Source organism: Phoxinus phoxinus (assembly GCF_949152265.1).
Source record: "Phoxinus phoxinus genome assembly, chromosome: 5".
Lineage (NCBI taxonomy): Eukaryota > Metazoa > Chordata > Actinopteri > Cypriniformes > Leuciscidae > Phoxinus > Phoxinus phoxinus.
The window spans coordinates 7940776-7966569 of NC_136880.1; the positions used below are offsets into that span (position 1 = coordinate 7940776).

General features: G+C 39.0%; 2 protein-coding genes across 2 annotated transcripts in view; both read left to right on the forward strand.

Annotated features, from left to right (window-relative positions):
• The window catches only part of LOC306998452 (uncharacterized protein), a 460366-nt gene that overhangs the window by 213219 nt on the left and 221353 nt on the right, over positions 1-25794 (forward strand). The gene's annotated exons all lie outside the window — the stretch shown is intronic.
• On the forward strand, positions 1908-17546 carry LOC306999564 (laminin subunit alpha-3). The gene is made up of 31 exons (XM_079614371.1): positions 1908-2252; positions 3876-3986; positions 4070-4188; positions 5327-5407; positions 5882-5976; positions 6247-6300; positions 6395-6546; positions 7235-7345; positions 7487-7598; positions 8480-8647; positions 8780-8973; positions 9067-9183; positions 10127-10281; positions 10479-10620; positions 11729-11828; positions 11935-12051; positions 12374-12544; positions 12654-12796; positions 13108-13317; positions 13425-13573; positions 14336-14498; positions 14617-14744; positions 14912-15062; positions 15156-15266; positions 15359-15501; positions 15597-15714; positions 15842-15979; positions 16349-16479; positions 16722-16853; positions 16989-17110; positions 17209-17546. Exons 1-30 carry the CDS (start codon positions 2013-2015, stop codon positions 17077-17079), a joined length of 4047 nt encoding a protein of 1348 aa, XP_079470497.1. The 5' UTR covers positions 1908-2012; the 3' UTR covers positions 17080-17110; positions 17209-17546.

The window sequence follows — 25794 nt, forward strand, 5'->3', positions numbered from 1 at the left end:
TCTTTAAACGAAATAATTCCAAACGAAAAAGGCTACTCTCTGATTATGTAATCAATTATTAGGCTTAGGCAATTTATGTGCATTTCTCTCTATAAGCGCGTTCACACGGAGATGGCGATCGTCAACTTCATCTTTGCAGCCGAGTCGACACTTTTAGAGAAAACACTTGTTTATTAATAAAAATCAATAGGCTACACGCGTCACCGGATTTACAGATGCACGCACACATATTATTTCGAAATAACGAGATATTGTGTTGAAATAACATTATTATTAATAATAGCCACATCTTTGTTAAAATAATTTAACAAATGAACGTGAACTAGTTCATTTTTAGATATGTGGACTTAGTTCATTTAAAAAAACTAGTTCATTATCATCTGTGTGAACTGAAACTTTGAGCTAGTTCTTTTTAAGTATGAACTGGCACAACACGACGCTCCAGTGTCTCCGCTCGGACATCCTTCAGGGAGAGCATTGCCACTTCCAACACGTCTACCACCCAGCACAGCATAGTAAATGTGCACGCCATGGTGATGCAAGATTGACCACGCAATACATGGTCAAGATCAGCCTCTTGACAGCAGATAGACTCTGAAACAGTGGGCATCGCAGTACAGCAGCCACACTGACACCAGGTAGCGTTCCCAACCCGCTCTTCTCCCCAAACCACCACCGGCTGTTCGACATACCGACGTACCACTGCTCGGTTCTCATGCCGTATCGGCTCAAATGCATAGGCAATGGGACACACGGGCTCAACAGGTCTTTCAAGTTCGTCTTCCTCCATTTTAAATCAAGCGCGCATTCAGTCAGGTAAAGAAATGCTGCATTCTCTTCACTAACCATTGGACCCAACCAACCCCGTTACGTAGGCTGTGACGTCACTTCAAAATGGCGACTCGCTATCTAGAAAGCTAGCTAGAAATTACGAAAATAATTTGTCATATATGTGGTTTTAACAACTTAAAAAAAAAAAAAAATTAGGCAAGGTGATTTTTGTAATATATGTAGCTACTACCAGTGCCAAAACATGGATGTTTCATCTCCCCTTTAAAGTGGGACTAATGCTTTTAACTTTGCTATTCTGCCTTCAGGAAGGATTCACCTCATGTTTTTAGACATGAATAAAATCATGAATCATATTTTTACCCATTTTATTTTTAGAGTACAAAAGACCTACAAGTTGTTTGAAGGTAAAATATATATCATTCCACACAATATATTTTCATTTCACAAAAAATATTTAATTTCATTTTCAAAATGAGTGGAACAATCCCATTTCGATATGCTTTAAATTGACTTCGCAACACAGCAGACAGAGTGTGTATTTTTATTTTGTTGGATTGGTAAAGAATCAACACTCTTTTCTACTGTATTTCCAGAATCCTTTCTGTAGCCATATCCTTCCCACCACACCCTAAATACATTTTGTTTTCAGGACATGCCTATAAAGGCAAGGGAAGACCTGTGAAGTCTGTGACCGGAGGGCATGTTTTATTATACGCACGGGGCGTGTGCTGACTTCTCCAGACTGGGTGTGGAAGAGCTGACAAAACAAACTGTTGCTGTGAGTCAAATGTGGAGTAGTGTCTTAAACACTCACGGTTTGTCATAGTTACAAACAATGATAAAACAGCGACAGTGAAGAAACAGTGAAATAGCAACACAATAGCAAACATAAGAGAGAAGATATTAATAATAAATGATTACCACAACAACTATCCATTGTACTGATGAAGTGCTGGGGCATTTTTTCTGGGTCTTTTAGTTCATGTCTAGTTTACTTTTGAGTGAATGCGTGTAGCTCAGTTATTTCTCCAGGTGTTGAGTACAGTACACATCTCTCCTCACTCACATACCTAAGTGTGACTCAACTTCCTGGTTCATTTGCGGCAGCGTGTCCACGACTGATTCACATGTGAGAGTTTGTCTGGGGCGTTCACTCCCTCTTTAAGAAGACCGTACCTGAGAGCGACACAGGTTATTTCACACGTATCAACCGGACAGGAATGTCAGAGTCGATGGCATGGAGGAGTGCAGCACTGAGGGCCGTTGTGTTCACGGCGCTGCTAGCGCTGGGGTCTGGAGGGCCCCGACCTGAACACAGGACCCAGGACCATCCTCGGAGAGAACAGGCAGAGTGGACTCAAAGAGTTCAGTATCCAGCATTAAGTGATGCTCAGCGCGTTCAGTTCCCTTCCATCCATGACGCACAGCGGGTCCAGTTTCCTTCAGTGGAAGATGCACAGGTAAAGAGGATTATTATTGTTCACAAGTATTGCTTTTTATGTATGTGTGCGGACAAAAACAAGTAATTGAAATTTGTTTATAATAGTGTTTTTGTCCCAAATTTCGCTTCAGCTTTCATAATTGCCAGGGCAGATTTGTTTAATTTCTATTGTGTATCCAGGGATGCGAAGTACTTATTACATGAGCGATAGTTGCTACTCTTCAATTTAATATTTCAGAGAACCAAAGTCATGACATGAAATATATCCTAATTTTTACTCAAATTATTAAATCAAAATTATTATTTTAAATCAAATTATGCTCTGAACTTTTATAGCCTGTGACATTCTTTTCAGAGTAAATTGTATTTGGATAGTATGGTCATGAAGAGATATTTCAGCAGTCACTAAAGCAATATGTTGTAGTTGTAGACATTGCTGAATGCATTTAAAAGATAATTGTGACCTTTTTATCTTAAAATTCTGACTTTTTTTCTCGCAATTCTAGCCTTTATCTCACAATTGTGAGTTTATTTTGCAATTCAGACTTCTTTAAACTGGTAATAAAGTTAAATTCTGAAGGGGAAAAAAGATAGAATTTCTCAAAATAGTTTATACCTCACAATTTAAAACTTAGCAATTGCGAGTTTATATCACACAATTGTGGGACAAAAGTCAGAACTGAGATAAAAAGCCACGGAATCAAACTAGGTAACATTTTATTTTGATAGTCCACTTTAGACATTGCGAATTTATATCTCACCATTCTAACTTTTTTCTCGCAATTACAAGTTTATATCTCACCATTCTAACTTCTTTTCTCTGAATTGTGATATATAAACTCAAAATTGTTACTTATAAAGCTCAATTCTGAAGGGAAAAAAGACTGACAGATTTTCTCAAAATAGTTTATATCTTGCAATTCTGACGTTCTAACTCGCAACTGCGAGAAAAAAAGTCAGAACTGTGAGATAAAAAGCAACTGAATAAAACTATTTAAAAGATAACGGCGCCTTTTTTCTTGCAATTTTGACTTTTTCTGACAACTACGAGTTTGTATCGCGCATCTAGGATTTCGTTTTTGCTTTGTTTAACCTGTAAAGCAAAAACTTTAAAAAGATCCATGTGTCATTAAAGATAACTTAGTGAGACTTTTTCATCAACTCTATCTATTGCTTTTGTGAAGCACTGTAACAATGTCCACTTTAAAAAAAAATGCAAACGATAATGCTGAATGACATCAGTAAAATGCGAGTTAAAAGGAACACATTTCTGCTTTGAGTCTATAATCATTTGAGGTCACTGTACATAATGTAAGATACTGTTTCTCATTTGACTAATTTTTCCACTTTTTTTCTTTAGTGTATTGTTTTACCCATAATTAAAAGCTTAAAAAAAAGGATAATTTGTATTGGTAACACTTTATTTTACAGTGTCCTTGTTACACATGTTACATGTACTTGCCATAGTAATAACAGTAAATTATGCATAATTAAATGCAACTAACCCTCAACCAAACCCTAACTGTAACCCTATAGTAAGTACATGTAGTAGCTTAATATTACTCAGTACTTAAATATATAATTACACTGTAATTTTCGGCACCCCTTGTTCTACAGTGCATGTGTGTTTCTCTCCTATCAGAGATGTGCTGCTGGTCACTATCTGGACAGAAGTGGTCAGTTTGCTCGCTGTGTTCCCTGCTCCTGCAACGGCCACTCGAGTGAGTGTGAGCAGATCACCGGCCGATGTCTAGTAAGTGCTGCACAGACCTCCAGTAATGCGCTCTGTTAGCCTGTGCTCATTTACTGTTAACCCGAACGCTCTGTGTTGAGCAGAACTGCCAGGATGACACTGCGGGCGAGCACTGCGAGCGCTGTAGAGAGGGATATTACTCTAATGCAGCTCAGAGAACATGCAGGCTGTGCCAATGTCCTCTCAGCAATGAAGCCAACAAGTAAGTCTCGCATGTGTGATGGAAAAAGTACAATGTAAGTTGAGTTTACTTGGAAAACCTGCCTTAAAGTACTACTTCATAATTTTGGGGTAGATTACATACATTCTTTGTACAGATAAGTTGTGTGTTTTTATTGGTAACCAGAAATTTTAGAAATACCAGAAATAGCGACTATTTGTAACTCAGTTTGACAACGTGAAATTAGTTTAGCCATCTTAGAGCAAGTATGGTAAAGGCATGTCATGTAAAGACATTTTTTTGGCCAGGAATACCACAAGTGTAGCAAAGTGAACCCCTTTAAACTTCAAAAACAAAATCATTTTAGGGAATCAACATCAGTTTATGAAGTCACCTTATGGTGTCTCAAAATGTTCATATGTACTGACAATTTATCAACATATTGACTTTTTTTCTTGACAAAATGGTACTAATTTTTAACCCAATTTAACCAACCTTAACTATATACTGAGTAACAAAGACGTGCAAAGAGATTTTTATAATGAAGTTTAACAAATTGTTGTACATTAAAGAGGACCTATTCTGCTTTTTAGTGTGTAATTTTGTTGCTGTTTGAGCATGAAAAAACGCTGCAAAGTCCCTCCAGCATGAGTTATTCTCTATATCAGCATCAGTGTTTCTGAACTCCTGAAACCATTGTAGTCTTGAGTTTCTTCCCGGGAACGAACACGTCACAATATTCCTCATTTAAATAATTAATACGCAGAATAAAGGGGCGGGACCTGGTTGAGTTAGTTAGTAGTATTAAACTGGTGGTAAGGTTATACATTTCCCAAACACGCTCGACCAATCACAACACACTGCTCCAGCCGACCAATCAGAGCACTGTGTGCTTTTCAGAAGGAGGGGCTTCATAGAGACAGGAAGTAAACAGAGCGTTACTGACAGACTGGGAAGAGAGGAGCCGCAACAATGGAGAATATGAGGAAAATAATGTGATTTTTTTTTACATTTAAGCATGAAAACCTGTTCTAGTAGAGCCCAAAAACAACATCAAGACTTTGTAATGGGCATAATAGGTCCTCTTTAAGTTTCCTGTGGATATTGTGCCATGTTGTAAATCTTTTTTATCTAAACTTTACCTAATGAAATGATGCATTTATGGCATATCTTTCTGCAGTTTTGCAGTGAGCTGCTTTGAAACACGTGGCCGATTCCAGTGTCTGTGTAAAGAGGGTCACACAGGCGAAAGATGTGAGCGGTGAGTGGTTCCTAAAATTGATCTTTCCATAAAATATCCCTGTGTGCTTCACATACTCTATGCAGCGTTTATGTAAATACTCAAACTCACTCATGTCATCTATGACTACTCCTCATCACTGCTGAAAAGACTGGCTTTTCCAGGCTGCTTTATGCTGGTTAGACACTGGTATAAACCTGTTTTTCTACTGAAGCTGAGAGACTATCACATCAGAGAATATCGCATTATATTTTGCAGTATATTCCCATATATTTTTGTTTCGTAAGGGTACTTGCTGCTGAAAAGACTAACTTTCCCAGGCAGGTTAGACACTGGGATAATCCTGGGCAGCCAGCATTGTTTTTCTACTGAAGCTGGATGTTCAGAGAAGTCCACACATTGTGAATCCACCGCGTACGATCACCTCATGACACATCGGTCTGCTGCTATAGGAGAAGTAGCAGTAATGAAGCGTTTCTGACCATGTTTCCTCAGATGTGCCCCAGGATATTACGGTGATCCTCTGGTCTACGGTGGGCGCTGTCGTCTGTGCAACTGTCCTGGAAACGTGTGTGACTCTAAGACTGGAGGTGTGGATTTATTTGTTTAGTATATGCATTTAGCTTCTCAAGGGTGAATGTCACATTTCAACTTAATTTTTCAAACATATGCTATCCCCTCCCACACACTCATTTTCTCATTACCGTACTACAATTTAGATATGCTTGTCTGCAGTAGATTTGTAATGTAGTAACACAAAATTGTGTGTTGAAATACTCTGTTCTGTGAACACTAAATAAATAATAAATAAAATATAAATGTAAATATCTTCATTCACAACATGTCTTGTTCTTTCTCAGTGTGCAGAAATTCTCTAGAGCTTCAAGACACAAACACAGAAGAACGGTGTGAAGGTAACAGACATTACTGGCATCACAGGGTTACATTATTTTCAATATTTCCTTTTGTGTACTATGTTCTTTTGTAACGCCGCATGTCATTTTTCAGAGTGTGATAACTGTGCTCAGACATTGCTGAGCGATCTGGAAAAGCTTGATGTTGAGCTGAGAAGAATCAAAGATCAAATGGATTTAGACTCTCTCAGACCTTCATCTAAAGAACATCTGAGAAAGCTCGAAGAAGCCATAACTGCCACGACGGTATTTCCCTGGTTTATCCTTTTTTATTCCTCATTTTATGTCCTCTGACAGAAAAAAGTTGTCGTTTTTTCCCCTAGTAAGGGCGATTTGCACACAGAACAAGTGTGATCATGTTAACGTTAATAGTCAGACACACACTGCTGTTCCTTTCCGAAAGGTTATTGCGTTAAAATAAGTGGGTGGCTGAAAGTATCATAGTGATTATCACATAAAGAACATGTATTCTGGAACATTCTGTGGGTAATTTGGTGAGTCAGCTAAATTTTCAGACATGACTGAACAGTTACGGTATTGGAAATGTGTTTCAACCACTAAGTCAAAAGCAAAGCATTTTTCTGCAAAAGCAAATATATATATATTTTTTTATGACTTTTGATAATTTTAAAATCAAACAACAGAGAGTCAGAAAATTCCAAAAACTGATGAAATTAAATAAAAATGGGCAAAGTGTCTTACATATTTGCATTTTATAAATCTGTCCCTATTGTATTTTTAATATTAAAGATTTCTTCTTATTTTAAACAGTAAAGTCCCTTTTGAACTGCCTTTTTGACTACACTTTAATGTTTTAAAACCTTTCCCAAAACTCAATAAGCATCAAATGAACAATATGTTTCAAAGAACATAAATGAATAATTACATGAATAGGCTAATAAACACAAACTCTTTATATTCATGGTTTTTTCAGAATCTGGTGAGTACGTTCAGCTTGACAGTCAACAATCAGAAGCCTAAAGTTAAGCAACTGGAACAAGATGTGATCAATCTGGGCGATGATATGGACAACCTAAAAGAACAGGTAAGACTTTTCTCTGATAAACAGATGCAGATTTATACTGAGTTTAAGCGAGTTAGAATTAATTTAGCGTGTCTAAATCTGTCTACTTTCATTGCACCTGCTGCGGGAATCAAATAATTCACCAAGCCTTTGTATGTCCAGGTCAGGAAGCGATCAGACGACTCTCAGAAAGCTCTTGCTAATGCTGAAAACAGCCACCAAAGGGCTAAAGATCTGGACACTGAGGCACAGAACCTCCTTGCAAAAATACAAGGTAAAAACACAAACTGTTTTTTGCTAATAAGAATTGACCTGTAACTGAGGATAATGAGGACAGCGGTTCGCTTAATAAGCCTCAGTTTACATGGAGTTAACTTGGCAAACTGGATTAGCAGCGCTCCTTTTGTGTCCTGAGTTGAAAAATCCCCCCAGGTGTGCAGTTTTTATGCTGAATCAATGATGCCTCTTGTGTAGCAGGCCTGTCCTAACAGATCCTGTAAACAATCCCATAATGCCCTGACCCTGTGAATGTTCCCAGCCACAGCTCCTTTATTTTAAACACCCACGGTACATGGGTAGTTGTCTTTTTTTAGATTCAAATGTAACTATTTTTTTAAAAGAAAGTTTAGAATTTATATTAATAAATAAAAAAATCTTCCAAGTGCACAATAGTGATTAAAGTCCCCCTGTAGTCAATAATTGTATCCCTTAAAATCATCTTTGATCACCAAAATTAAAATTTAATGTTTTTTTCCTTGAAAAAAATGTCTTCATGCCTTTAAATATCTTGAATGTAACTCGACACCCTTGCCTCATTTAGTATACGAGGTTCTATGAATATGCAAATGAGCCCCGCCTCCACTCACTCAGCTCAGATATCCACTGGTTGACGATCACACGTTGATCTGATTGGTTGCAAGGTAGTTTGTGACGTCAGAAACACCAGCGATTTCACACCGTGTTTTTGAGACTGTCTTTGGTTCACTGCAGTTTTAAGCAGAAAATACTCAGCAATGGTGTTGACACATGGTTTGTCTTAAAGCACATTAAAACACCACATAGACATATAAACAACATTAAAAACTTGATTTTCACCACTTTAAGTAATCAAATATGTGATGTATGTGAAATATAAATACTGGATGTGTTGTTCAGAGCTCCTGAAACAGCTCATGGACTCCAACAGCAGTGGAGCATCTCTTCCCTCCGCGGAGTTAGCCAAACTTCTGGAGCAGTCCGAGAACATGGTGAAGGATATGGAGAGGCGAAGCTTCACCACACAGAAAGATGCAGCCAAGAAAGAGCAAGCGGAAGCAAACAAATGTATTTATCCCCTTATCAAACTACCGATTTAGTCTGTGGACGTCTAAACTGCTTATGCTAGCATGAAGGCTAATAATTATTCCCATTGGCTATATGAATGTGTGGTTTATAACTTTTATGTTTTCATTGCAGTTTTAGAGGATGTTAAAAACATCATAAAGCAATGCGATGTGAATGAAGTGGCGTCCAAGCGTGTTGATAGCCTGCTGAGCAACTATGAGGCCAAGCTGAAAGAGTTAGAGGATTTGCTTATACAGGCTGATAATACGGTGAAGAACGCCAGCAAACAGAATGGCATTAATGGTGAAGGCCTTAAAGACATTCTGGTAAGCATCAAGAGCTTTAAAATCCTCAAAACACGTTCTATCAAGAGGCAATGATGTCCATTAAGGTTTTTTCTCTTTTTTTTTTTTTTTTAGAAACGAATGAAAGATTTGGAGCGCGAGAGAGGCATTGTTGGGAATCAGATTGCTCTTGCGGTGAACCAGCTGAAAGACACCAAGGACCTCCTGAACATGTTCAACAACAGTAAAACGGTAAACTTTCCAGAAAAATGTGCTTAGTATAAGAAACTACAGGAGATTTGGAGCTTCATTTATATACACACTCTTGGGTTTGGGTGAATTATGAGACATGACAGATTAAAAATAATTTTAAGAAACTATCACTTGCATACAGTATGTAAAGCCTTTTTTTTTTTTTTTTGGACAACTATGTTTATTTTGCTTTGTGCATTTCCCCCATAATAACAAAATGCTAAAAAAAATATGGATTGTCCTTGTCTTCGTTTTATTTCTACATATAATAATAATAATAATAGAAAGTTCAAAAGAACAGAATTGATCAGAAATATAATATTTTGTAACATTATACATATCTTTACTGTCACATTTGATAAATTTAATGCATCCTTCCTAAGCATTCATTTCTTATTAAAAAAAATATATATCTTACTTTAATTTCTTATAAATAAATAAAAAAGACCCTAAACTTTTGAATAATAGTGTATAATTGTTTAAAAGCTTTATATTTCAGATAAATGCTGTTCTTCTGAACTTTCTATTATTTAAGGAATCCTGCAAAAATAAATTGTACACAACTGTTTTCAACATTGATAATAATCATAAATGTTTCTTGAGCATTAAATCATCATATTAGAATAATTTCTGAAGGATCATGTGACTCTGAAGACTGCAGAAAATTCAGGAATAAATTAGTTTAAAATATAGAAATTGAAACTAATAATATTTCATAGTATTACTGTTTTTGGATCACATTTATGCTGCCTTGTTGAGCAATATACTGTATATCCCAATATATATTTTTCTTCATCAATGTTTACATTTAATAATATTTTAGCATTAATTCATTAATTTGCTTTTTCTAATCGGTCAAGTAGTACATGTTACAAATCAGTAATGTATATCAGTTACAGTTTTAGTGATTTCACTGTTGACTAATCCTCTTCTATTCCCACAGGAGTATGAACAGCTTGGCGCGCAACTTAACGGTGCAAAGACTGAACTCAAGGACAAAGTCCAAGTTATCTCACAAGCAGCAGCCAAAGAGAAAATTGTGAAACAGGCAGAAGAACATGCAGAGAACATGTACAAACTGGCCAGAGACCTCCAAGAGTAAGAGGCTTTATTACTTTACTGACACCTGAGTAAGATCATGAGTGCCTCTCATGTTACCACAAACCTTCAATCGGATAAATCATGCCAAACTTTCACGACCCTTTTCATGGTTTCCTCATATATGTATATGTATATCTTCCACATGATTTTTCTCCTTGTCGATATGAATAGCAGTGATCTTTTCTCTCGGACAGGGCTGTGCAGAATGTGAGTGGGCGCTCTGGTGTGCAGACCGCTCTCTCCGGGATAGAGGCGTACAAAAACATCACAGACGCTGTCAACGCTGCAGAGGAGGCTGCAAAGAAGGCCAAAGAGGCGGCAGACAAAGCGCTTAATGTAGGAGACCTTATCTAATTAGCATAAATCTCAAAGTTAGGATACATACATTGCACCAAAAATTATTTGGACTCTTCTGTCTGCCAATGAATTATATAAAACATTTTGAAGCCAAGCATTTCACAAAGGGAAGTTTAAAGTCCCCCTGTAGTCAATCATTTTATACATTAAAACTCAACTTTGATCACCAAAATTACATATTTAAAGTTTTTTTCTTGAAAAAATAGTTTTTTCTTCATGCCTTAAAATATCTTGAATGTAACTCTACACCCTTGCCTCATTTAGTATTCCCGGTTCTATGAATATGCAAATGAGCCCCGCCTCCACTCACTCCACTCAGAGATCCACTGGTTGACGATCACACGTTGATCTGATTGGTTACAATGTAGCCAGAAACACCAGCGATTTCAAACCGTGTTTTTGAGACTTTTAATACTCCTTATGGTGCAATGGTGTTGACTTATGAATTTACACATGGTTTGTCTTAAAGCATATAAAAAACACCACACAGACATATAAACAACATTAAAAGCTTGATTTTCACCACAGGCAAACTTTAAGGGACCGTTTACACAATACCGTTTTCAACTACGAACGGATAACTTTTTGAAGCGTTCTGGCTGTTCATTTACACGACAACAGCGGTTTGGGTGCCTTAAAAAGCAATCTTTTTAAATTAGGTTTCAAAGTGCAAGTTTTTGAAAACGATATCGTTATCATCTGCTTGTAAACAACAAAAACATGAATTTGTGAAAAAAGTTACTTCATGTGCATGTGTATTACGTGTTCAGTCTATAGGCGCGTAGCGTTTCTTTACAAAGTGACAGTTCGTGTGAATGGGGATCTTTTTGACAACACTGTCGTCTGTACATGGAAAACGCAAGGAAAAACTGTTTTTATTTTAATACATCGTTGTCTTGTAAATGTACCCTAAGCTAAAAATGCTTAAAACAAAAGATATAGTGTTGTAAAATGACAAAGTTGTGAAATGATAGCTGAACATGTCCATATATGTGATCATATAACATCTGTGGGAACTGACTTAATTTCAATATTTTGTCAGTAATACATTTTTAAATGTGTGACTTCTGTTGATTTTTCTTTTCAGGATGTCAGTCAAGGGGACTTAATCAACAGGGCAAAAAATCTGAAAAACAATGGCAATAACCTACTGAAAGATGCCAAAAACGCAGCTAAAGATCTTAAAGGTGACATAAGTGTGAATTTAAAATGAAAACTTAACTCTACATATCGAACTTGATTTAATTGAATCAATCATTGGTTGCTTAAAAACTGTTATTACATCTTTATCAGGAGCAACCAAAGACCTCAATAATCAGAGGGACCGTTTGCAGGACGCTGAGCAGAAAAAGAAAGCACTAGAAAAGGAGCTGCTCACAGCTCAGGATGGTTTGAGAGGAATTCAGCGAGGTAAGAAAAGAGCATTGTGTGAAACAACTAAGCCCATTTCTTACACAAGACAGACTCAAATAACCCGATGCTTTTGGTAGCGGAGTTCATTGAGAAGTTTGTTTACAGAGGCTTTATGAAAGGACAGGCGCTGGCATGTTTGATTTTCATTCATTGTATCTTTCATACTGTAGTTTTCTTTGCTGGGAAACAAAAATGGACAACTAGCCCAAACCAGATTAGTCTGATCAATGGATGCAGTTTACCTGTCAACTAAGACCTTTTTTTACTTTTAGGGTTATGAATATGCTTGCAAATATGTTTTCATTCTGTCTGATCACAGATGACATTGGTAAGATCATCGACGCGGCCAAGAAAGCGGCGGCAGCGGCCAATCGCAGCACAAGTGACACAATGGACCAGCTTAATGACATCAAAGCAGAAGTTACCAACATCTCTATTAGTCCTTCAGTTTCAAATATTGACAGTGTGCTCAATAATGTGGAAATGACTGGTAAGTGCTGCGCCTTTAATGGGGTGTAGGTGTTGTTTTTAATAATTTTCTTCAACAGATTCCACTTTTGTATTACTCTCTCACTTTCTCTGCGCTTTCCATCTGACAGTCAAAAACCTGAGCGGCTCCGTCCCGTCCCTGCTGGATAAAATCGAAGAGTTGAATTCTCAGATTGGCTCCGGGAACAATGTGTCTGAAAATATTAATAAGATAAAGGAACTGATTGAGCAAGCGCGTGAGGCTGCTAACAGAGTAAGACTATTTCCTTTCATATCCTATACAAGAGTTGAATCTCCCTTACATACCAAATCTGAATCTGAATTTCAGCTGCCTTTAGCAATGGATCAGGAAAACCTCATGTGGTTTTCTAACTCATGGAGTGTTGTTCAGTATGATAAAGGATTTTTCACTATTGTTTCACTAGGGTAGACAACATATATTTGACAAGAATGAACCTTCGAAAGGTTGTACTGTCTAAAGGTTATGAGATCTGTCCAGTTTTCATGACCCAATTTTTTTCAATAGAAAACTTTTGCATAATTGTTGGTCCAAATCTGTTGCAGATTGTTGTGCCTATGAAATTCTCTGGTAATGGATATGTGGAGATGCGTCCCCCGCGAGACTTGGATGACCTGCGGGCGTACACCTCTCTCACCCTCTCCCTCCAGAGACCCGAGAAACCCCCCACTCGAGGGGACGGCACCAGGCGGCGGCGGCGTCAGACCCAGAAGGGCGAAGATGATCTGTTTGTGCTTTACCTCGGAAAAAAAGACGTGAGTGTGATTACCTGTCCTGTCAATTGTGTGAGAATACAAGCTCAATTTAGCTCGAGCCTACTCATGGTTTCTCTCATTAATGCATTAACTGAATGTACTCGCAGGCATCTGGAGACTTCATCGGCATGGCTCTTCGGGATAATATCCTGCATGTCATTTATAAGCTCAATGGAGACGAGTATGATGTCGAGACAACCAAGATCACGGAGTCCTCATCTAGCCTGGCTTTCTTTGACAAAATCGACCTTTACAGGTATAGTAACATAGCCTGGCTCCGTCTCCTACGTACTTCCGCTCAATTTTCATTTTCCTTCAGTACGTTGTCTGGGTTTGCGGTATATTCGCGGCCAATTTTTTACCGGTCCAATCAGCGAACAGAGGGAGTGGCTGAGAACGATGACGTTGAGGTTGTGCGCTAGTTTGAGTCGTCATACGTCACGACCAAACGTTAGCGATTGGTTATGGCAGATCCAGAGTGGCTCTGGGCAGATCCAATAGTTTTAAACTTCTACAGAGGACCCGCCTTCAAAGAAGTTAACGCTTGTCAATGGAGAGAGGCCAGACTCTCTGTACAAATGAAATGTACGAGAGTCTGGTAGGACCAGGCTAATAGTAACATGCAGTATCAATTATCAATTAAAAAAGAACCATCAGTATATATTCTGTTTGTTTTTAATTAGCATTAACTAACAATAAAAAGTACATTTGTTACAGTATTTATTCATATTTGTTAATGTTAGTTGATAAATAAAATACTGTTCTTTGTTAGTTCGTGGTCCATTACATAATATTAACAGGTAAATTTTTGAATCTAATAATGTATTAGTATGCATTAACTATAATTATTATATATATATATATATATATATATATATATATATGCTTTGGAACCATTTTCCAGTAAATTTTTACTAAAGTAGTTAACTAATGTTAACAAGTGGAACCTTATTGTACAGGTTTACCATTATTTTTCATCTACTATATGCACCTGTTTTTTTATTTGTTGCCCACCTAGAATTTATCAAGATGCACAGGTTGTTCACACACAGCAGTTCACGTCCACCAATCCAAAGCCTGCGCAGATGAAGGAAAACCTGGGACAGCTGACGCGTAACCTGCTGAATCTCAGTCCAGATAATGTGGTCTTCTATGTAGGAGGTTATCCAGATGACTTCACAGTAAATATGCCTTTTTTTCTCCTAGTGTCAATGGATTTTGTGTGATGAGCTCTTTAATTCTTGGTTCGTTTTTAATACATATTTATTTATTAAGTGCATTTGTCTTTGCCTTTTTTAGCCACCAGTCTCACTCAACTATGGCAAATACAAAGGCTGCATTGAGTTCTCCACCTTTAATGACAAATTTATCAGTCTGTACAACTTTAAGAATGCGGTTAATATCAACATAGAAACCCCTTGCAAGAGGTAAGGTCTCAACGTGTGAATGGTTTGATGCTTATGTACTAATAATTAATAATATATTAACAATAACACCAATCATGTTAATTACATCACTGCATTTTTGCATGTACAGCATGCAGCACTTTATAAAAATGAAAGAAAAACGTCTGCTTCTCTTTTTGTTTGCTCAGACAACTCACACTGTCAGAGTCAGAATACTTTCAAGGCACTGGTTATGCTAAAGCCCCGCTTGAAAGATTCTTCACCAATCTAGTGATCCAGCAGAGAGTGCAAACCCGAGCTAAGGATGCTCTTTTGCTGTATTTCGGAGATGAGAATGATGTAAGAATTTGTTCATACCTATTGAACCTTTTTCTGTTGTGTCTTTTCTACCGTTTTTGAGACCTTTTATTTATTTTCTTCATACCTTATCAGGACTTTTACTACAGTGTGTCTCTTGAGAGAGGTTACATTGTTCTACGTGGCCGGGAAAAAGATACTATTTTGAATACCGTCATAAGTGGAGATAAACCAAGCCTTTTTCCGGTAAGCAAGAATGAGGCTGACTTTTTCTCTAAGATACTGTACATAATCATGGCAGTGAAAATGAACTTGCACTTTTTACTTCCGTATTTCAGATGACAGATGTGAAAGTCTACATTATTGGAGGGAAGGAGTTTAGGGTCCGAATAGGGGACAGCGAGGTCAAAAGGACGGACGTCATTCCTCAAAAGTTCAAGCACTTCTACATTGGTGGCATACCTAATTCTTTGCGTGAGAGGTCAGTGTCTTCCCTTTAACCTTGATGTGATTAACCAATTGATTCAGACATTTTCTAAGCAATGGTTTGCTAATTCTGAATTATTTTTACCCTAGATACAATATCACTATCCCTCCTCTGAAAGGGTGTGTGAAAATCGGCAATGCTGGAAATTCAGTGCCAAACATTCTGGAGAAAGTGGGGATTGGCAGAGGCTGCTCTGATGATTTACTGGTAATCAAGTTCATATTTATTATTTGCATTGTGCATTTAAATGAAATATGCTTGCAAGATTTGGTCAACATTACCCAAATGGGCAAATGAAACACAGAAAGGTAAAATTTCTTATAATTTCTTCCAGATTATCAGGAAAGCTGAATTCAGCCTAGGCAGTGCATTGGAGAAACTCCGTGAAGACTTCAGCTTAGACGATGTGTACCTTTCACTGGGCTTCAGGAGTACAAAATCAGACGGTGTCCTGCTGCAGAACGCCAATAATGTACATCCCTTCCACAATTACACACACTATATGGTCAAATGCATGTGTACACTCTTCTGATTAATGGTTTTGTCTATTCAAGTAATTTATGCTACATCATACAATTAATTATGATTTTATGTCAAAAAAATTCACATGAATTTCAGAATGGCTTAGCATTTGATTTGTTCTCCGAAACCTGCAGCACTGCATCTCACACGAACACAACTTTGGCCAGTTGCATAAACATAGCCATTATGCGTCTAAAGAACTAGTCTGGATAACTGGGCAATCGGTCTTACTTTTCATTAGCAATTTGCAAACTGTATTAAATCACACAGGACTTCTCATTGAGTATTTAACATTGTCACTGTGATTTTTCTGTGGTAGAATAATAACATTGAACTTTCCATGGAGAAAGGATATGTGGTCCTGAAATTCCAAGGCTACATGTGGAAATCTACTAAACAGTACCAGGACGGTGAATGGCATTATGCAACTGTTGTCGGAAAGGGTCAACGGTAAGATTCATTTGATTTTGACATACATGTTTGTGATATACCAAAATCAGTATGGACACCTAGCTATTGTAACTTTTGTAAGGACGTTTAATGCTATAAATTATATTCTGACACCTCTGCCTATGAGAAGTGTGACCATAGCCAAATGAATGGTTCCTGTGTAGCTATACTGATAAAAATTAGTCTCTTAAATGGTAAATAATCCTTTTTCATATATATATTAATGTTCACTTTTGTTTTAGAATTGAACTTCGTATTGATGAAGATGATGTTGGACAGAGAGAGAGGGACTCTTCATCTGGCCTGTATTCCCCCAGCGTAGTTCTGGGCAAGGACACCTTTGAGGGATGCATCTCCAACCTTTATCTTAGGAGGTCACTATTTCTAACATTTATTTCCCCACTTGCCTAAATTTCCTCATAAACATGCATTTACATTATCTCTGGGTTTATAGCAGTAAAAATGTGTAATGTGTCAGCTCTTACATGTTTGTGTGTGTGTGTTTGCAGACCTGATTCTCTTTATAGAGCAGAGGACCTGAGCACTTACTCTTCCACAGGAGATGTGCTTTTGACATGCAGTGCCACACAAAATATGTAGCAGCTCCGAACCATGGCGTAGCTGTTAGCAGGTTGGTTTATTTTTTATCACCATTAAAACAGCATTACAACATTGTGTTTTGTCTTAACAGCAAACTCAGTGTTCTGTTTTGTGTGTTTTTGTATCCAGAGATGAAGAGTGCCTGACACAAACATTTTACAAGGAGATATTTGGAACCAGCACTGTTATTTTGTCAGCACAGCCAAGCTACCTTAACCGTCTACTGCGCTCATAATTAAAGACATTTTAATTGCATATATGTTGTAGTACTTAATATCATGGTGCCATAATTGATAAAAAAAATATTGTTGTAAAAGAATACAATTAAAATTTTGTGATATTGGAAACTGTAGTTGTGTTATTGAGAGGATGCAGCTCGTCTAAATGCTGATTGCAACGATCCATTGCATGGGGGGGGGGGACTTTTTTGTGCTGCTGATATGAATAAAGATAAATTCATAAAATTCAATTGCGTACTTAAGTATTATTCAAAATAATATTTATTTTGTCTTAACATTTTAGTGAATGAGAGTAAGTTTCCCGTTAGTCTTCAAAAACGTTTTTTTTTCCTGTTACCTGTGAAGTTTAGATATAGACTACAAACCCCACAAACTTTACACAGGGGTGTGAACATAAATCAGACCAGATGGGAATTACACCTCACTGTAAAACTAAGAGATGAACCGACAGTCTCGTTTTTTTAGATCAGTATTTGTTCAGCAACTAAATATTGACAAAGTTTCTTGTTTCACTTTCTGTGGGATGAATTTTATTATTTTTATGTCAGGTGATTCAGAGTATATCATGCCGATAACTTCTATTGATCTTGCACTGGAATTTTTTTGTCAAATGTTTCTTCACAATTTTGACAAATAATGCTTTTTATTCTATGCGCACAATCACTCTTAATCAAATGCTTAATATGTCGAAAAGGGCTCCGTTTCTCACATTCAGTTTTAATTACATGAATTACAGCCTGTACATTCAATTCAAAATTGTGTAATTTGACAAAAATAGTTTGCATTACTGGATAGTATTACTGATGGTCGTTTAACACAGTTGTCAAAAATGAAGTATTTTGGCAACTTGCAGTTTACCTTGCACTCTTTTGCTATAAAAATGGCATTCATGTTCCGCTTCTGTGAACAGCAATGCCTGTCGTCCCTACTAAAAATAAACATTATCAGAATGTTGGCTAATGTTCTGGAAACGTTAGCATAAAAGCGTTATTTATACATTGTGCAACATTTTATTTCTGAAGCGTTATAGTTGTTTTTTAAATGTTACTATTTGTTTCAGAACATTCAAAAGTAATGTTCACATAATGATATATATATTTATTATAAAACGGTTAGTACCAGTCCTTGATTCTGATTGGTCAATTGCTGTGATTTATTCACGATAAAACCAGAGCCATAGAGAGATATGGCTCTGGATAAAACAGGTCTATGACCCCTAGCAACCACTCTTAGCAACATAAACTTATGTTCTTATAAGTTATGGCAGCTTATAGAGTAGAGTATTGTGAGAGATCGAGTAAGCGAGTGTACCTGCATTTACAGTAGATATAGCATTTTCCTTCAGGTCAGTCATACATTCGTACTAAAAAAATCAGTTTGAATGTCCGAGGGGATATCTTGTCTTTTTAACAGTTAAGGGGTTTCCCCGTGCCTATAGTCTTGCTTCTCAGTGTTCACAAGCTTCAGTCCTTTCAATTTAAAAGTCTTTTGACTGACTTACTCATAAAGACAGTCTTTGCCGCCATCTAATGGTAAATAAACACACAGTCACTTTTATGCAGACGATACACAAATACATCTGCCTCTGAAGCAAAAAGACATGAAAGGGCTTGGAAAATTGTTTGCATGTCTAGAGGACATTAGATCTAGGCTAACTTCAAAAAATGTATGCTTAAATTATGGCAAAACATAAGTTATTGTGTTTGGGCCTCAAGTTAAAAATTATAATGTAAACTTTAATCTTGGCTATATGAACACCATCAAACCAACAATAAGAAATTTGAGATTCCTTTTAGATTCCTCCCTAAAATCTTATCAACAAATTAATACAGTAGTGAGGTCATGTTTTTCCCTATTAAAACTGCTCTCTAGAGTCAAGTCCTGGTTATCTTTTAAAGATGGAGTCACGCATGCCTTTGTTTTATTGCGCCTGGACAAAGTGTTGATCACAAACTTCCAAGATGCCATCTGCAAGTGTGTGTACTGTGTCGATTGCGTGGGTTTTAGAGATGTTTTGCGATTGTCTGCAACAAATTCGCAAAAATCAAGGGAGAAGAAGAGGTCTACAACGCCTACGAATGCTGGTGGATCAGCTTATGGTATGTATGGATTGGTTGCAAACAACGTTATGTTGTATTTAACGTGAACCGAACTAACCAACACAGTAGCTGAGCTGGACACGCGTACATTTCATGGACTTGTATTATATTGTAATACGAATTCAGTAAAGGTCTATGTGTACAAGTAATATTTTGTAATGACTGTTAGCTATAAGTTTTTTTGTTCCAGTCCAGCCCTGCTATGTGCTTTGTTCTTGGGGAGGGGAGACAACTAGGGTTGCCAACTGTCCCGTACTAGCCGGGACATCCCGTATTTTGGGCATAATCGATTTGTCCCGTACGTGATCTCCCTTGTCCCGTTTATTGATCTAACCACAGACTGATACAGCAACAGTGCTGATCACGACACTTGAGAATAATCACCGACACATGTTATCATCCAATCAATAATAATATAAATCATTCTTTTGGGATAAATCATTGTTTGATTTGCAAACTGCAGCTTCAAAAACCACTTCGAGCGGGACTCGCGCTAACGGCAAATCCCTTTCAATGTCATTATTTTGATTTCGGCAAATCATTTTGGCGAATACAAACAATGTGATTATTGAATCCAACATCCAGCCACGCAAGAAAACATGCAACCTACCTGAGGGAATAATATGCTGATTAGCTGCTCAATAAACATTTCTGATTTTTATCAATGTAGAAACCCGTTTTTTTCCCTCCAAGATTCTTTGATGAATAGAAAGTTTCTGAGTTTTCAGAAATAGGAAGCTTTTGTAAAATTATAAATGTCTATACTGTCAGGTTAGGGTTAGATCAATTGAATGCATCCTTGCTGAATAAAAGTAGGCTATTACTTTTCTTAATTTCTTAAAAAAAAAAAAATAATCTTAACTTTGAACAGTAGTGTATAATGTTACAAAAGCTTTCCATTTCAGATAAACGCTGTTATTTTGAATGATGGTTTGTGTGTAACGTGAATTCTTTTTAGAATTAATAGACATAAACACATTGTTTTGCTATTTATGTACAGAGAACCCCTTTATACACATACTTAACTGCAGACACTGAAATGACATAGGCTACACTGTGAGGTAGCCTACAGTACAAATATTTTGAGTGTCATTTATTTTCTTTATCTGAAGTTGGCAACCCTAGAGACAACTCTAGTCATGTATTTTATTTTAGGGAGAGGGGAAACGTATCTGTAGCCACTATGTGCTTTGTTATGGGGAAGGGGAGATGTGAACAGTTTAAAGTAGTTTGAAGGGGCAACATTTTTTCCAACTCAGCCCATTAATGGTGTGAAATGGTTCTCTTTTCCAGTCTGGTGCTCCAACAAGATACTGTGCCATAAACCCCAACATGCCTATACTGCGCATGTGGTTCCCTATCAAGGCTACGGAACTTCGGCATTACGGATGTCATATATGGGAACTGCTCTCCTACTTCACTTCCGCTGAAATCTTATAGGCTAACGCAAGCGGAGCTGGCCAATTGACGCAAAATATGCAAATACTGAAACACCGTTGCAGTAGTAATGCAAGTGCAGCGTCAATTTCCTCAGAATCTCTCTCTTCACGCTCAAATTGTGTGCTAGAAAGCTGATACTACTTACGACTAAAAAACTAGGATATTCGCCATCGTCGAAGGAGCGCCGAAGATACCTTTCTGTCTTCTGCATCCGATGGCGACCCTTTGCAACCTGTGCTCAGGCTCCATCGTGCCCCCGGACACACACCTGTTCTGCATTGCGTGCATGGGGCTGGCCCACGCTGAGTCAGCCCTCAAGGATGGAGGGTCCTGCGAGCACTGCGCGGACATGTCCCTACGAGCTCTCAAGGCCAGGCGGGATGAAGCTCGTGCAACAGCGGGGAGTTTCCCAGACACCTCCTTTCACCCCCCCCCCAACCCCCCCCACCCCCACCCCCCCCCCCCAACCCCCCCCACCCCCACCCCCCCCCCCCCCCCCCCCCCCAAGGCTCACCCTGTCGGACATGCAGGAGGCTGACAGGAAGACGCTACTAAATGCACCGATCTCCCCAGCAGGCCTGTTCGGAGACGCCGTAGACAAAGTCACCAAGCGTTACTCGGAGACTCAGAAGAAGGCTAAGGCGATGAGCCATGTCATCCCTCGCAGGGCGCCGCAGCCTCGCTCTCGCTCGTCTTCTGCCTCGCGCCACCAAACAGCACCGGCTAGACGGCAGACAGCACCCCGTCCGGAGCCGGGGGCTCGCAGAGGCCGGGGCGGCCAGTGGCAAGGTGCGGGTAAGAGGAGGACGGCCCGTGCAGGGAAGTTGCCAGGTCTCCAGCGAGGCCAAAGCAGTCGTCCTGACTGCCCGGGCAAGAGGGGAAGAGAGCGCCAGGTTGGCCCCGCTCCCAAGTGCCGCACGCTACAGCACTTAGTCGCTCAATGTTCCACGAGCGACATGTGCAGTTGTGTTGTGAATGTTGTTTCATGTGCACTAAAATGTTCAATAACGTTTTTTTTTTCCCCTCTTGCACCGCACACTGTGTTACCCGCCCTGCCCCCAAGCAGTGCAGAGTCACGGTAAGTAACTATAAAGGCACCTCATGGGCGTGAGGTGTCTATCGAGTAAGCGATGACCGCAGGTTTAAATCGGCCCACACTGAGTCCTTTTCAGGCGGCCTGGGAAGCTATTCTGGGCATTTCGCCGTGGGTGTTACAGGTAATTCGACACGGGTACACACTTCAGTTCAAACGCAGACCACCCCGCTTCCTCGGCGTAATCCAGTCATTAACTTTGCCCCAAAATGCTCATGTGCTGAGGCAGGAAGTGTGCAACTTGTTCCAGAAAAAGGCGATAGAACCGGTTCCCCAGAGCGAGCGGGAGAGCGGTTTCTACAGCTGCTACTTTGTAGTGCCGAAGAAGGGAGGAGGTCTCCGTCCCATACTGGATCTGAGACCCGTCAACAGAGCGCTCCACAAGCGTGCCTTCAGGATGACTACTCTGAAGCAAATCCTGGCGCAAATTCGCCCCGGGGATTGGTTCGCTTCAGTGGATCTAAAGGACGCGTACTTTCATATCCAGATAGTAAAGCTCCACAGGTGATTCCTGAGGTTTGCGTTCGAGAATTCGGTGTACCAATACACGGTGCTTCCGTTTGGACTAGCCCTCGCTCCCCGAACGTTTTATGCGCGTCTTGAACTACCTGGACGACTGGCTGGTTCTCGCCCAGTCGAAAGAGACACTGATCGGCCATGTGGAAGCCCTCCTTCGGCACTTAGAGATGCTCGGTTTGAGGGTGAACGTTCAGAAAAGTGTGCTCACACCGAGCCAGACCACCACATTCTTGGGGGTTCACCTGGATTCGGTGAGAATGAGAGCGCGTCTCTCCCTCGAGCGCGCGGAGGCTCTTCTCTCGGTCTCTTCAGACCTGGCAGGCTCGTCCCGCTGAAGGAGTTTCAGAGGCTATTGGGACGGATGGCAGCGGCTTCCTCTGTGTGTCATCTGGGGCTGCTGCATATGAGACCGCTTCAACACTGGCTGAAAGCGCGAGTCCCTCCGAGTGCGTGGTATTCCGGCCACAGGCGCATTATGGTCACCCGCGGCTGCGTCTGCGCTCTGACTCCGTGGAAGAACCCAGAGCTTTTCAGCTCGGGTGTTACTCTGGGCATCGTGACATGGCGTGTGGAGGTCCTGACGGACGCTTCGTCCACCGGATGGGGAGCGGTCTGCTTGGGCAAGCCCGCTTCGGGTCGATGGACAGAGAAGCAGACAGAGTAGCACAGTCAATGTACATGTACAGTCACTCCCAATAAAAAAAAAAATTCTCCTCACACTTCTAAGGTGGAAACCTTTGGCTTCTGTTGGACAGTGCTGTGGAGCAAAGCTCAAATGCCACTTCTGATGCTATCGTAGAAGTGGATAAATACCTTACAGAGACAAACATACAGAAACAAATAGGAGAATGCAAATAGGAGAATGCAGAAACATATCTACCCTCATCTATATACATTGGCATTACAGTTTCGTTGTACCCCGGCCTCCTCTGAGTCTGTACCATGTGAAAGAGTGTTCTCTAAGGCTGGGGAAGTAGTGTCTAAGAGGAGAAATAGACTCAGCCCCAACACTGCGAAACAGCTTTTATTTCTTAATAAAAATAATTAAAAACGTTATCACCTTTCTGTCATTCCTACAGTTACATAGGCACTATCACTGCCAAGTGTCATAAGCACATTTAATAACAGATGATTCTATCAGACAATGTCCTTATTCATTGTGCGTGTGTGTGTATAGAGAGAGAGAGTGTGAGAGTAGGCCTACATTAAATCTTATTGAATCATATAAGCTTATATTATATTTTATTGTCACACTTTAATAGGAAGATGAATTTATTTAATGAACAAATCAAACACAAACATGTAAGGCTTTTATTTGTACACATAACATTAAAACTATGAAGTGTGTTGTAGTTGGTTCATCTGACAGCGCTTCTAACACAGGCTTCTGGCTGCTTTATTTTAAATAAGCACCAGATGGCGCTGTTCTCGACACTCTCAAAGCTTTGAATCTTTTCCCAGAGCAGTCAGGGGAAAGCCTCATTGATTCATGAGGCTTAATTTCCCCATCCCTAAGACACGGAGATACTAGGAGAATCACACGGAGGAGGTTAAAGGTAAGTAGTCCTTTAACCAACAAACGAGACCGGACAGTGAACTGTGTGTAGGAGCTTAATGGTCAGGAAGTGCATAAAGACAAAAGCTAATGTCAGACACCTGAATTGCTTGACTTAGTCTTCATCTATGCCTCAAATGCTAAAATCAGTATTCTTCACCGTTTATGTTTATGTTTATGTAAGGAAGCATATCTGAAATAGATTCTTAAAATGTGTTATTCTTCACATGGAAGGAGAGCTCGATTGCATACAGAGAGGCTATAAAAGCTGCTAGATCTGTTTATTTTTCAACCCTATTAGAAGCAAATAAACATAATCCTAGGTATTTATTTGAAACAGTGGCTAAACTAACAAAAAAGAAAGCTTCAAGCACAGAAGTTTTCAAGCAACACAGCAGTAATGACTTTATGAACTTCTTCACTTATAAGATCGATAATATCAGGGACAAAATTATAACTATGCAACCGTCTACTACAGTACTGCATCAGGGAGAGCATTGTAGTCTCCGTGAGGGAAAATTTGATTAGCTTGAAATTTAAATAGACTTGAACATTATGTTGGCATTAGTGGAGTTGCAGTGGTTTAAATCATACTTATCTGACCATTATCAGTTTGTAGTAAATGAAGAGATTTCCTATCAATCACAAGTTCAGTATGGCGTACCACAAGGCTCAGTACTAGGACCGCTGCTGTTCACTACCATTAGGAGATATAATTAGGAAACATGGAATTATCTTTCACTGTTATGCCGACGATACTCAGCTGTACATTTCTTAAAACCTAACGAAACCTACCAATTCACAAAATTAACGGAATGCATAGCTGATATAAAAAATTGGATTTCCTAGTACTAAATTCTGAAAAAACAGAGATTCTAATTATTGGACAAATTATTAACGGCGTTAACGCAAACCCATTTTAACAGCGTAAAAAATTTTATCGCGAGATTAACGCCTAGCAAACTTTGTCGCTTTTTTCACATGCTTTTGCAACAACTAGTAATGTTATTAAAACTACAACACCACACCGGATCTAGCTAGACCAGAAACTTAAATTTTTAGTTTTTTGAATAACCATGCATAAACATTATTCTCTCAAAAATACAAACATGTACATGCATGTTGCTCACATATTATAGTAGCCCAGTTTGTGATAAATAGAGTGTAATGACACCTTTGCCATTAATATGTTTATAAGCAACTGAAAAAAACACAAATGTCAGGGCATGTCAGAACATCTCAAGGACCCCAAAAACACCTTAGACCCCAGAGGGTTAAAACTTTTTTTTTAAACTAACCCTGAGTGTAACCACCACGTCGTCACACATGGATAAAGTTCCTGTGTATACTGTTAAGAAACCTGGCTTCAAACAACTTCTTGAACATTTGAACAACAGATATGCCCTTCCTTCACGGAACTGTTTCATGCACACCGAAATCCCAGCCCTATATAACGAAATGAAAGAAATAGTCATGAACCATCTTGGAAGGAAAACCTTTTTTTCATGCAGCACTGATCTGTGGAAAAGCAGGGCCACTTCCACGTTCATGGCAGTAACTCTGCAATTTGTCACTAGCCGCGTTTCCATTACCCTTCAAATTGCGCAAATTGAAATTGCGAATTGAAAATACGCCCAATGGAAACACGTCAATTTCGCAAAAACTCGCCTTTATCGCAAAAAAGTTTTTACGCTGGCATGAGGTGGTTTTTCAGGCAATTCGAAAAAGGAATATTTCGCAAAACTGCAATGGAAACAGTTTTTGCGCATT